Consider the following 12,153-nt stretch of genomic DNA (forward strand, 5'->3'; position numbering starts at 1 on the left):
CCCAAAATATGCTAGAAATGATACGGAGCATGTTTTCGTCGGACATCGGAAATATAGGCCACACCTCTGCAGAGCTGAGCAATCACAGCATGAAGTGGGTGTGAATGATGAATTGTTGGTTTTGTAAAGTCCACCATAATCCCACATCGAAAAAGGTGTGTGTGTGTGTGTGTGTGTGTGTGTGTGTGTGTGTGTGTGTGTGTGTGTGTGTGTGTGTGGTAGTGTTCTTGTGCAGAACATTAGCGCCTCCTACTGAAATCCACGATCTCTGCCGTGTGTTTGCCCATGTGGCCACAGAGGAAATCTGAACCACATGTTGGCTCTATGACACACACTCACACACACACTCACACACACACACACACGCTACCTCACGCACACACACGCTACCTCACGCACACACACGCTTGTTTTCGAAAACTTTTGTTGTCTGTTAATGAAGCAGCGAGGGATAAAAACATGTGTAGGCACGCAAAAATAAAGGCAGTACATGCACAAGTATACAGCGCCCTCATGCACGTTCACCTTTATGCTACCCTCTGACTCACATAGGTACTACACACACACACACACACACACACACACACACACGCTGGGCTAATATGCAGGTTAGCATCTGGCAGAATGGGGGGGGGTTAAAAGGGAGGAGCAGTGCGGTCCCTTAGCTCCTATAATCTAAGAGGTAAAGAGGGTCTTGTCTCTCGTAACAAGTAGGTTGTAATATGTTGGAGGACACACACACACACCCACACACACACACACACACACACACACACACACTCCGCTCACTCTGCCAGGGAACTGCATACACATGGTGGTTTCCTTTCACACGTTGTTGACAGCGGCCACCCCCCCCCCCCCTCCAATCCTGGACATTTTGGATTCATTCAGACGAACGCACAAAAACAGGGAAGAGAAAAAGCAAAGAAAGACAGTAAAAGTGAGAAAGTGTGAAGTCGGCGTCGCACTGAAGCTGCTCCCGCCTTCTGCTGACTGACGGTCCGTCCACTTCATTTCTTTGCTGAGTGAGAGAAAAAGAGAAAAAGTAAAGGGGGGGGGCACTGTCAAACCCCTCACACACTGAACCTTTATACCCCACTGGCAGAGGACCAGACTCCACGAAGCCCCCTGAGCTCCCGGCGCACCCCCACACAGTTCCCATCCTACCCACCAGCACCACCAGCCGAGTTCTCAATCCATCACGCTCTGCTCAGCTGAGGCCGAGCTGAACCCCGGAGCACAAAACCCCTTTAGTATTAATACCCATCTGCTCCCTCAGTGCCCACTCACTCTCTGGGAGAGGAGAGTTTTCCACCGCACGTTCTCACTCTGGAAGGTTTATGCAGATCAGGAGGGAAGATACTGTATCGGTGTTCTACAGGCCCGGCGCTCTCACATATACACACCGGCCCAACTTGGCTTCTTTTCATCTCAACAGGATAAAATCATCCAGGGAGAGACAGAGAAAATAATCCATTTCTCAGAGCCTGAGTACGACCCGTCAGGTTTCTCAGAGCACAATAGGATGATGAAATTCCCTGGTTCTGTGTGTGTGTGTGTGTGTGTGTGTGTGGATGTGGTTGTACAGAGTTCAGTGTTTGTCTTGGGTGTTTTTGCTCTTAGCAGGGAATTAGTGAGACAGCTTCAGTTTCATCGTTCGTAAACGTGCGTTTATCTGTCCATCTGCGCGTGCGTATATGTTTGCGTTGCGAGGTTATACGGTTTCTGTGTGCGCCGATACCGCAGTGTAAATGAGAGGTGTTGACAGGGCCTTTCTTCCTGTGGTGCATTGTGGGCTTTTAACAGTCAGTGAGACTCGCAGCAGACAATTGGCTGCATTCATTATTTTAATCAGTGAGATTTGGGGCAGTGAAACCTTCCAATAAGCATTCTTATGTTCTCCCAATTGAAATGACAATTAAAATAATATAATAATAATAAACTTTATTTATAGAGCACTTTTCATACAAGAGATGTAGCTCAAATTGCTTTACAGTAGAAAATCAAATACTACAATAAAATAAGGGCCAATAGAAGGACAATGAAAACATGATGAAATATGAAAATGAAAATAAGAGAAACCATTAAGAATAGTAAAGTATGAGGGAATTAATTAAAAGCCAAGTAAAATAAATAGGTTTTCACCTGTCATTTAAGATGTTCACTGAGCATCTCTTATAGCTCTTGGCTCAGTTTTCCATAGTTAAAAAAAAAAGAAGCTGCGCTGCCTATTTTCTCATGCATAAAATTGTATGTATTTAAAAGCTGCCAGGAGAAAATGTAAGAGCTCGTGAAGGATTATAAAACAACAGAGCCGGTCCCAAACCACGAAGAGCTTTAAAAACAAGTAAAAAGTATGTTCAAAATCTATTCTGAAAGACACTGGGAGCCAGTGAGCTGAAGCTAAAACTCAGGTAAAATGACTCTCGTCCTTGTTTCAGTTAAAAATCCAGCAGCACAGAAGAGCAGTAAAAAAAGCTCTGCACTAATCTAATATATTTCAAATGAAAGCATGAATTCTTCTTTATGAGATTAAAATATATTATGGGATTAAAGATATTTATTAAATGATAAATATTTTTGGTTATACCACAAAAAATGTCTTTGCACTTCTTGAGGTAATTGATTTTTTGCTTTTTCTTAATTTTAGGGAATGTAATTTATTATGTAATTTATTGTGTAATTTATTAGAATAGAAAGCATAACTTTATATAATCAAATGAAATGATCATCCCCAGTATTTACAGTGATGGAAATCAGTCAACCAGTGATGATCAATGATCAGTCTGGACCAGGTTCCAGTCATGAATGGTAGAGATCGGCTACCTGCTGAACATCTGCACCTCAGCACTGTCGTGTGAGTGTGTTATTATTAGTCTTTGGTGATATTTATTGTAGACACAGTGAGAGAGAGACAAGAAAGAGAGAAAGGGCCACAGTTGGTTAGTTGCAGTTAGGATTAAGCCTTAACGGTACGCGCTCCTCCAGGTGAGCCGACGAGGCGTCCCCAGTCACGTCAGCATGTTAGCACGCTGGCGTTAGCATTTAGCTGAAAGCAATGCAGCACGGAAACAAGAACATGTCCCCAGTAAGGTCAGATTTTATTTGTTAAAATCAAAACTTAGTCAAAGTGTCATGAGTCTCCGAGTCACTCGCCTACACTTTGAACTGGAGAGGAAACACAGATGCAACAGACAACAACAGACAGAGACAGCTCTCCAGTCCAGTCCAGTCTGGTCCAGTACGGGACAGTACAGGACAGGACACTCTTGAAAGGGGCCCCTACATGCACCCACAAATAAAAGTTCCAGGACTTTCCTCCTCTTGGAGTGCATAAATAAAAGTCTCTCAGTCTTCCTGCCCCCCCTCCCATCCATGTAGAATTACTTATGAGTGTGTCCAGCTGCTGAGGCAGGCCACCGCTCAGCTCCACGCCGACGGCACACATCACTTAGCCTCTGGGTAACCCTGTGCACCTACAATGCAAGTCATCCTCCGGCAACGGGGCTAAATCATTGCTGGCCCCTGCCCCCCCCTTTTCTTTTTTTGCATTGTTCGTGGCTTTGATCACGACCGAGCCTCAGTTGCCACTTCTGCACATCAGGCTGAAATGGGCAGCAGCTTCAGACTCTTTATAGCACGGGACTGAAAATGTGATTTGTTTTATGGCTGCTCCTGTAATAAATGCACCCAGAAGAATGTTAAAATGGCCGAAGGGTTCAGGTGTCTCCACCTTCTTAGCTGATGTGCAAAGGCCGACAAAAGCTGCAGTATTTTATATTTTAGCTGAAACCTGCTGCTGAACAAAACAGACGTATGTAGAAGTTATGAGTCAAGGTACAATTAACTAATATAACCCCATATATAACCCACTGAACACTATACTGTATTAAATATTAAATCATTTCTTTGCACTATACTTGAGTGCACTGCAACGTAAAATGATAAATCAAATATATATTTAACTTTCTTCTTGTTTTCAGACACCAGAAATGAAAGTTGTATCTTTAAATGAATCCCTGAGAGTTTACTGAGAAACTGAGAATTTAATTTGCTCAATGGAAAGTTTTGACATTTAAAAGTCAGTTAAATTACAAGCACTGTGTCTTCTTACACGGACGCTCTTATTTATTGGAAAGAGAACCTTTCCAGTCCTGCTTTTTTGTTTTTTTTTGTTTTGTTTTTTTACTGCAGAAACACCAGCATTTGAAACCAGAGCTCAGCTGACAAATCTTCTGCCTGAGATTCATTTTGCATCTGGCAACAAGCTGCCTGAGGAATCGCAGAGCTGTTTTTGAGGGAAGTTTAGTGACACAGATAAGAGCGAAAAAGCCTCGGCCAGAGCTGTTTGATTGTGTAATGGAGAGCAGGCTTTCGTGTGGCTTTCTCCTCTTAAAGTTATTTTATTCTGCTGTTTTTTTTTTCTTTCTTTTTCTTCTTCTCAGTGTCGTAGATTTTCTCACTCAGTCTCATCTGCTCCTCCTGAACTGTGAAGTCTGATTACATTTGGCCTACTACACTTCACCATCCTCGCTGCCTATTTCTCGGGTGAAATTATGCTTGGCCCTTGCTTTGGACGTATTTCCTGGTTCTGTGCTGAATTATGGTTGGCACATCAAGCTCAGTGAACCTTGGTTATGCTGCCTGGATTTTTTTTTTTCTGGCTGGATATGTTCACAATAGAGCTTTTCAGGATTTTTGAACATGTCTGGGCTGAAGTTTATTCTTCAGAAATACTTTTAATTTCAGCAAAGAAACTCGATTCTCTTTTGTCGACATTTGTTCTGTTTTGCCCGAAGATGCCACAGAGAGAGAGACTCTTCCACTTCGCTGTGGAGAGTCTGTTTCCCGACAGGCCGACCGTCAGAAATCTATTTTGTCTGTCAGGTTTTGCTCATCAGCTGCTGTGAGAATGTCTTTTTATTTATTTTTTTATTTTTTTTTATTCCTCCCTAATTTTCTCTCTCTGACAACATTTCAACATCCGTAGATTTTGTCTAGTGCTGCCTTTACATTGTAAGTGCCATCACTCCATATTGAATTTAGTATTCTGAAGATTTCTGCTCTCGTTTTTTCTCCTGCCTGTCTGTTTCTCTTCCAGTCATGTGTTTGGCCTCGCTAAAGAAAACATTGGCCGTGTAGTCCAACAGGAAATACTCCCACATCTGGTGCTGGTTCAGAACATCAACATGAAGAAGTAGGCTTTATGGGGAGTTAATGTGCGCCCCCCCCCCCCACCCCCCTCTCTATCCAAGCCCCTGACATAGCCTCTCGTACCTCCAGGCCACCGTGCACACCAAACCCCCCCCCCCCCCCCCCCCAGACCCTTTACACTACTTCCTGTGTCTCTGTGAATCTTCGTGGGAGGGGCGGGGGGAGGCGACAGTGAGGAGTCCAGCCCCCCTCTGCACTCCTCACTATAAATAATCAATGAAAATCTCTGATTTACACTTATTAGTCACACTGAGGGAGGGCTCTCAAGATCACACACACACACACACACACACACACACACTCAGTGATGTTAAGTCATGTACTGTGACTCATATAAACACTCATGTGAAATTCTCCACCTGATCTTGCACGTATAGAGAATATTAGAGAATATTGCTTCCTGACGCCACACACACACACACACACACACACACACACACACACACACACCTACACACCTACACAGTTGCAGGGCTGGAGCCTCCTCGCAGCCTGTGGAGAGTTTTGCTCATTAAGATAATATTATGGTCTGCTCTGGTATCAGTCGTTCCCCTCTGCCCTCAGCCGACTGTATGATCGTTATTAAAAAGGCTGTTGTGCTTTGGGAAGAGGTTGTCTATTTGTTCTGTTTCCACGCTTCGTTCTTCCCATCAGGAGGAATAACTCTGTGTGTGTGTGTGTGTGTGTGTGTGTGTGTGTGTGTGTGTGTGTGTGTGTGTGTGTGTACATTTTTATTAGTTAGTAACAGATGGCACACTAAAGACCAGTAGCCCACCGGTCAGACTGTGTGATGTTGCTCTGACCGACGCTGATCGATGACTTTGTGATGGCTGCAAATTTTTCTCGCTGGATTAAAACAGGATCTTCTTCTTCTTCTTCCCTCCTCCTCCTCCTCCTCCTCCTCCTCCTCCTCTCAGGCCGTGTGACCCCCGAACAGCTGTGCTCCTACATGCAGCTGTTCCGGAGCAGTTGGGGGGCGCTAGAGAGTCACTGCGGGGTGCTCCAGCTGGGCCTGGCCGCGGCCCAGACGCTCCGCCACCCGGACCTGCCCCGCTGGGATTCCTGCCTGGCCTTCGAGCGGCTGCTGCTGCAGGTCCGTGCTCATCTTACACAAACCTTTTATCCATATGTGTCGGAGGCGGGATATCCAGCACTTAGAAAAACCTGACGACTGACACAAACGTTTTTCAACCCTTTAACTACAAAACAAGTTTTTCAGATGCAACACAATCCCCCAACATTTTATTTTTTAAATATGAAGGAATGCAGCTCGTATATCTAAAAGAATGCACGTGTCATTTTAAAATTATTTCCTAGACAGAGTCACACGGACAGAATGAACATTCACTGGCTCTGGTATTTGTAATCAACCCCCGGTGATTATTCTTTCACATCTCTCCCTTCGGTAAATATTTTACTGGCGGGGCGCTGCAGGTAAGTGGGTGCTTGTGGTTCGCTAAACGGTGGCCAGAATGTTGTGTTGAACTGACAGAGACGAGGGGGGAAAAAAAACGCAGATTCCTGTGCTTCATAAACAAGGTCAGTTGTGTTTGTAGGGAAAACATTCAGATCCAGTAAACAGTGAAAAAAAAAAAAAAAAAAACGCCAGATTTCCATCATGTTATTTGGAGGAGGAAGGGGTCTAGTTTACGGGGGCGGACAGAGGCGGATGTACACGTGTGTTTGAGTTTGGAGAGGTCAAAGGGCGAATCTGATGGAGGGGAGAGACAGGGGACGGAGGGGACAAAGGGGGGGTTGGGGTGGAGTATGAGAATAAATAAAAAAGCCAGACCTGAAAGTCATCTCTCACTTCACATGTTTACCTGTGATCAGCAAAAGTATTCAAAAACTGTGTACATCACCGTGACGACGAGCTAAACAACGCCGTGCTGTCTCTTACCTTGCTCTTTCCTCAGAGCCTCTTCATATTCCTGAAGCTGTAAAGACAGCCGAGTATTTAGGAACTTATTAAACTAAATCACGGAAAAATAAAACGAGCTCGCAGCAGTTGCCCCCGTGCCTAATTGGAATTTGAAAACAACCTCATAAACCTCGGTCCTCAGCTGGGGCCATCGCTTTATTAAATGAAGGAAGAAGACTTTAAGGCTTATGGTTCCAGTATCCATTTACTCCACTTTGATCTACTCCCCCGTGGTTGTCTACGATACCTGGATAATTCAAAGTACAACTTTCTCACCGCTCTTTTTCTTCCTTTTAGCTTCAGCCTCAGAGCGAGCAGGTTTCCGAGGTGACTGTGTCCCCAGGTGGAAGTGGGCCTGTGTTAAGAACAGACTGTTGTTGTATTTAGCATCAGGATAGTATATATAACGCTTGGCGCAGGTTCAGAACGGCATTCTTCAGGAATCAGATCTCACAGTCAGGCCTTGAGCGCGACGTGAGAGTCGGTGTTTGCAATCAAAACGGGCCTGAGTTTTATTGAGGTATTAAAGGAAATGAGTTGTGTGTCCTCTGTGCCCCCGCTGTTTGTTTAATTTCCATGTGAGGTTTTCGCCTTGGCTCAACATGGACAGGGAGAAGTTAATTACATTACAAAATGGCGGGGTGAAACGCCTCTCGGCTCTGCCTGGCGCTGGAGGCCTGTGTTTGCTCTGCCTGAGTGTGTGAGAGCTCTGCTGTGGGTACGACCGGGCAGAGCCGGACACTCCGTCGCTGGTGGACAGTGTGAGTTCATTCAGGCCAACTCCTCTGTGGCGCGCCGGGGGCCCGGGAGCGGGCAGTGGCCGCACTGAGGCGAAGGGGCCACTGAGTTCAGGGACCGGCCTCTTCCAACGCTTTGTCTCTATGAGACACTGGGTAACTGCTGCAGCGTCGTACTCATGAGGTCACGCCTCAATGTGCTGTAACACGTGGAAGGACATGTGCTGTGCATTTGCAGGTTGCTAATGGCAACCGTTGCCATTGAGGCCGGCGGTGTGTCTTGCAGCCGGGAGGTTAATAAGATGGGGGGGGGGGGGGGCACAGATGTGGCCATGGAAGATTGACACATTAGTTGGATATAAATGTGGTTAGTGTGATGCGTTTACGCTGCCGTTGCATTTATTACCTCCACAGTATAGTGCTTATATTTATGTGACACGGCCACATATCTTCTTGGCTGGCACTGCCACCCTGCCTGCACCCGCCCCCCCCCCCCTGCTGCCCTGGGTGCCCTGGCTGTCTGGCATGTGACTGGCTTTTGGGTCTGAATGGGACAGATTGAGCAGACTTGGTGCAGCTCCAGCCCGCAGTTACAGAAAGTGTATGCTAGACATGCTCAGCGCTGGTGCGGCCAAGGCGAAACTCAACAGACTCGCTCTTTCACCACTTCCCAGAACATCACAGGCGCACCACGCTACCCTCCCATCAGCCGCCCAGCCAGAGCCTCTACCTCACCAAACTAAACATGTACACTTCTACTGTACATCCCTCCCAACGAGACACGGCTCGGGACGAGTTGCAGCTGCATATTTCCTTTTTTTCTTTTTTTAACTAATGACAGATTCTCTTTAAGGCCAGTTTTGTCTCTGACTGTGCAGCCCACTGCTGATTAGTCTGTCACATCGCCGAGCATGGTCGCGATGACAGCAGTGCAGTAGAGAGGAGCTAACCTCTCTCACCCCGGCCTGTTGCTTTACTCCGCTGGGATTACCAGGGCATGCCTCTGCAAACATTCAAGCCTCCGAGTTATTACTGGTCACAGCGCCGCTCGTCCGGACGTCCCCGCCTCCTGCCCGCCTGGTCCTCGTCTGTGTCTCCGCTGCGTGTTTGTGTTTTACTTTGAAATGTACATTAAAGTCGAGCTATGACGCGGCGTCTTTTTGGCATTCATTTGCATCAGTGGAATTCCATAGCGGGAAAAATCCAAAGAATACAAGAAAATAAGATTTTGATCCATGTCAGTTTAGAGCAGGTTTCCTATTTGTTCCTTTCAGATTGGTTTGAATGAGTCTTTGACTCTGAGGAACAGGAACAAATAATTCTGCTCTGAAACACTCTGTTTATGCTGCCGTGTCATTTTCAGACTGATGTTTTGTTTTGTTGCCGGCTGCGTCTCCATGTCTGGGTTGGAGCAAGGTGACCCAACAAACCTACCACCTACCAACCCCCCCCCCCTGTACAGTGTCAGTGTGTGCTGGCCTAAAGACTCATGACCCTTCACCTCTGACCCCCCCCCCCCTCTCCTGGACATAAACTGACCTGCAGGGGCTCAGACCTGCAGTATGTCAGGAGCCTGACAGTGAAATCCATCATCATCTCCCCTTATGTAAAAATGTGGAGCAACGCCAATCTGCACCATACTTAACATGCAGTTTTATCCACACACACACATATATACAGTATATGTATATAAATTTATATGTAACATCTGGATTGTATCATTTTTATGGCAGCGGAGGGGGAAATGTTGATATTGGTCCCAAGTAACTTTCATCTTATCTGAGCTGCATGCCACAGACAGACAGGGGGCTTTAAGCCTGTAATTGGCCTTTCCCCAGGCTATGGAGCCTGTCCCCACATCCCAGACATTCCCCCCCGATCCTCCTCTGCTGTGTCCCCGCTGGGGGGGGGGTACTGCACTGCTGTGTTTAGCTGAAGATTGTAACAAAGAGGTGTGAATGACTCGGGGGCGCTGCCCCTGAGATGTCCAGCGCTGACCTCCTGCACTTCCCCACTGTTTAACAGCCTCACATCTGGACTGACCTGGACCGACTGTCTCCCCGTCCGTCCACTCTCTGAACCACAGTCGTCGTCCCCCCTCCCCCCTGTGTGTTTCCTCTCTGTCGCCTCCTCAGGCCCGGAGCAGAACGAACCACAGGAAGGTTCGGGGGTCCGCTCGTGTCTGTCTCTCTCCCATCATCCTCTCTTTTTTTCCTTTTTTAAACACGCCACGTTTCCCCTGTATCTCTTGTTTTGTTTTCTTCCAAACATACGCCTCTCCGTCACGTATACACGTGTGCACTGTACGACATGAACTCCGCTGCTCCGCTGCACTTTGAAGCACAACAAGCTTCTTTCTAAAACCAGAGGAAAATACGAGAGTTGCAGGAAAAAAATAAAAACGTTGGGTTTATCAGAAGAGTGAGTTATTTACCTATCTCTTCCTTCCTGTGTTTAGTCGGAGAGGATTACAGCGGGAGAGAGAGGAGCAGTGATGGAGTTCACTCCCACCCCTCCACCCCCACCCCCACACCCCCGGTACCCTGAGACGGCTGTGTTTACATTGCTCTGCGCAGCTCAGCTCCTAATGTACTATCTGTTTAATAGGCAGAGAGAGGCCTGTTTATAGAGAGGGACCTTTTTAACAGAGGTGATGGGTTGGTAGGCCAGAGGGCAACACCAACTCATCTCACTTCCTGTTATCATTACCTCTCTTCTCTCAGACAGATAGGTGCTTGGCTCGCTCCGCTCTCTGCATTACTTATCCTTAATCGCCTCGCCATCCCGCCGACTGCGAACCCCGCTCGATCCGGAGAAACTCGGGGAACACGAGACGCGGGGGGGGCTCAATCAAGTCGCCTCATATTAAACCTCACTGACTCCACTTCTGGGCTCGATGCTAATTTGCATGTGCTGCTTTTTTTAAATGTTCTACTAAGCATCTTTCTACTACATCTATATCTCAGCCCACTGAACTGAAACTTTATAGGAATTGCTTTGGTGTTAATAGCTGTGGAATTATAGAGCTGCAGCTACGTTACAGCCAGGGGAGCAGGACGGGCTCCTAAAGGCTTTAACACACTAAACATTTTCTCTTTTACTTTAAGTGGCCCCCTTTTTTCTTTTTGTTTTGGCATTGTTCTGCATTGAGTCAGAGTTGCATTCGCAGCATATGTCAGATGTTTTTTCATTTTTTCCCCCCTCGAACCGGTCTTCATTCTTCACTGCGGCTGTTCAACTGTGCAGCTTCACATCAGGAGGATTTTTCATGTGGCCTGGAGGTTTTTTTTCCTCATGAATGTGTGTTTTTGAGGGTTCTGCAGGATTTAAACTGAATGTTTTTCACAGCCTCAGCCAAAAGCTTTTTTTTTTTTTTTTTTTTTTTCTCACACTTGCTCAGACCAAACAGAACGAAAACGGTTGATCTCTCTTGGAGATCGTCCACGCCGCTCTCTCCACTCACATCGCCGTTTGTACTGAGCTGCATTGTCATCTCGCGGCGTCTGAGTGAGGTGGTCGAGGGAACGTGATCAGAGCTCCCGCTGACACCCTCCGCCCCTTCGGTGAATCAGGTCAGTGTGGTCTGCTGACTTGGTCTCCTGGCGTCAGACTTCATTTGAGCATGCTCCAACAAGACACCACAGGCTGGGGAAAATCCCACAATGCCCAGCATTCACCCCCGGATTGTTAACAAGGAAGGCCGTAGAAAAAGCTGACCATTAGGGAAGATGGCGGGGGTTTTACGAAGAGACCCAACAATGACCTAGTGTCCTGGGCAGAGCTGGCCAACGAACCACCTCATACCTTTATATTCCTCTGACTGCCCCCCCCCCCCCCCCCCCCCCCCCCCCCCCCCCCCCCCCCCCCCCCCCCCCCCCCCCCCCCCCCCCCCCCCCCCCCCCCCCCCCCCCCCCCCCCCCCCCCCCCCCCCCCCCCCCCCCCCCCCCCCCCCCCCCCCCCCGACTCTAACATGTCACTGCTCACTGTTTAGGTTCTGTGTTTTCCCTGTGATGTGCCACTGCATCCGAAAACCGTAGCCAGATGTGCTCGCAGCTAAGTGCATGTGCGGCCATGTGTGCACGCGTGCGTTCATGCATGTGCATCCTTTAATGTGCTTATTCTGGTAACACTGTCTCAACTTCCTGTTGTCACAAACAGGCTCTCTGTTCCCCCCCCCCCGCAGAAAAGCTGCACCTCAGGACGGATTAACTATCAGGTCATTTGTCACTACCTGCTGAGCACGGGCCGGGGAAGGTCACCGCCCACAGGACGTGTGTCTTT

The 12,153-nt window shown here is 47.5% G+C and overlaps 1 protein-coding gene across 1 annotated transcript in view; it reads left to right on the forward strand.

Annotated features, from left to right (window-relative positions):
- The window catches only part of scfd2 (sec1 family domain containing 2), a 94,433-nt gene that overhangs the window by 12,567 nt on the left and 69,713 nt on the right, over positions 1-12,153 (forward strand). The window contains exon 4 of the mRNA XM_022751452.1: positions 6,132-6,307. Within this exon, the coding sequence (XP_022607173.1) occupies positions 6,132-6,307 (176 nt within the window). The remainder of the gene's footprint in view (positions 1-6,131; positions 6,308-12,153) is intronic.

This window comes from Seriola dumerili, unplaced genomic scaffold (assembly GCF_002260705.1).
Source record: "Seriola dumerili isolate Sdu_G_001 unplaced genomic scaffold, Sdu_1.0 BDQW01000155.1, whole genome shotgun sequence".
In the NCBI taxonomy this organism is placed as follows: domain Eukaryota; kingdom Metazoa; phylum Chordata; class Actinopteri; order Carangiformes; family Carangidae; genus Seriola; species Seriola dumerili.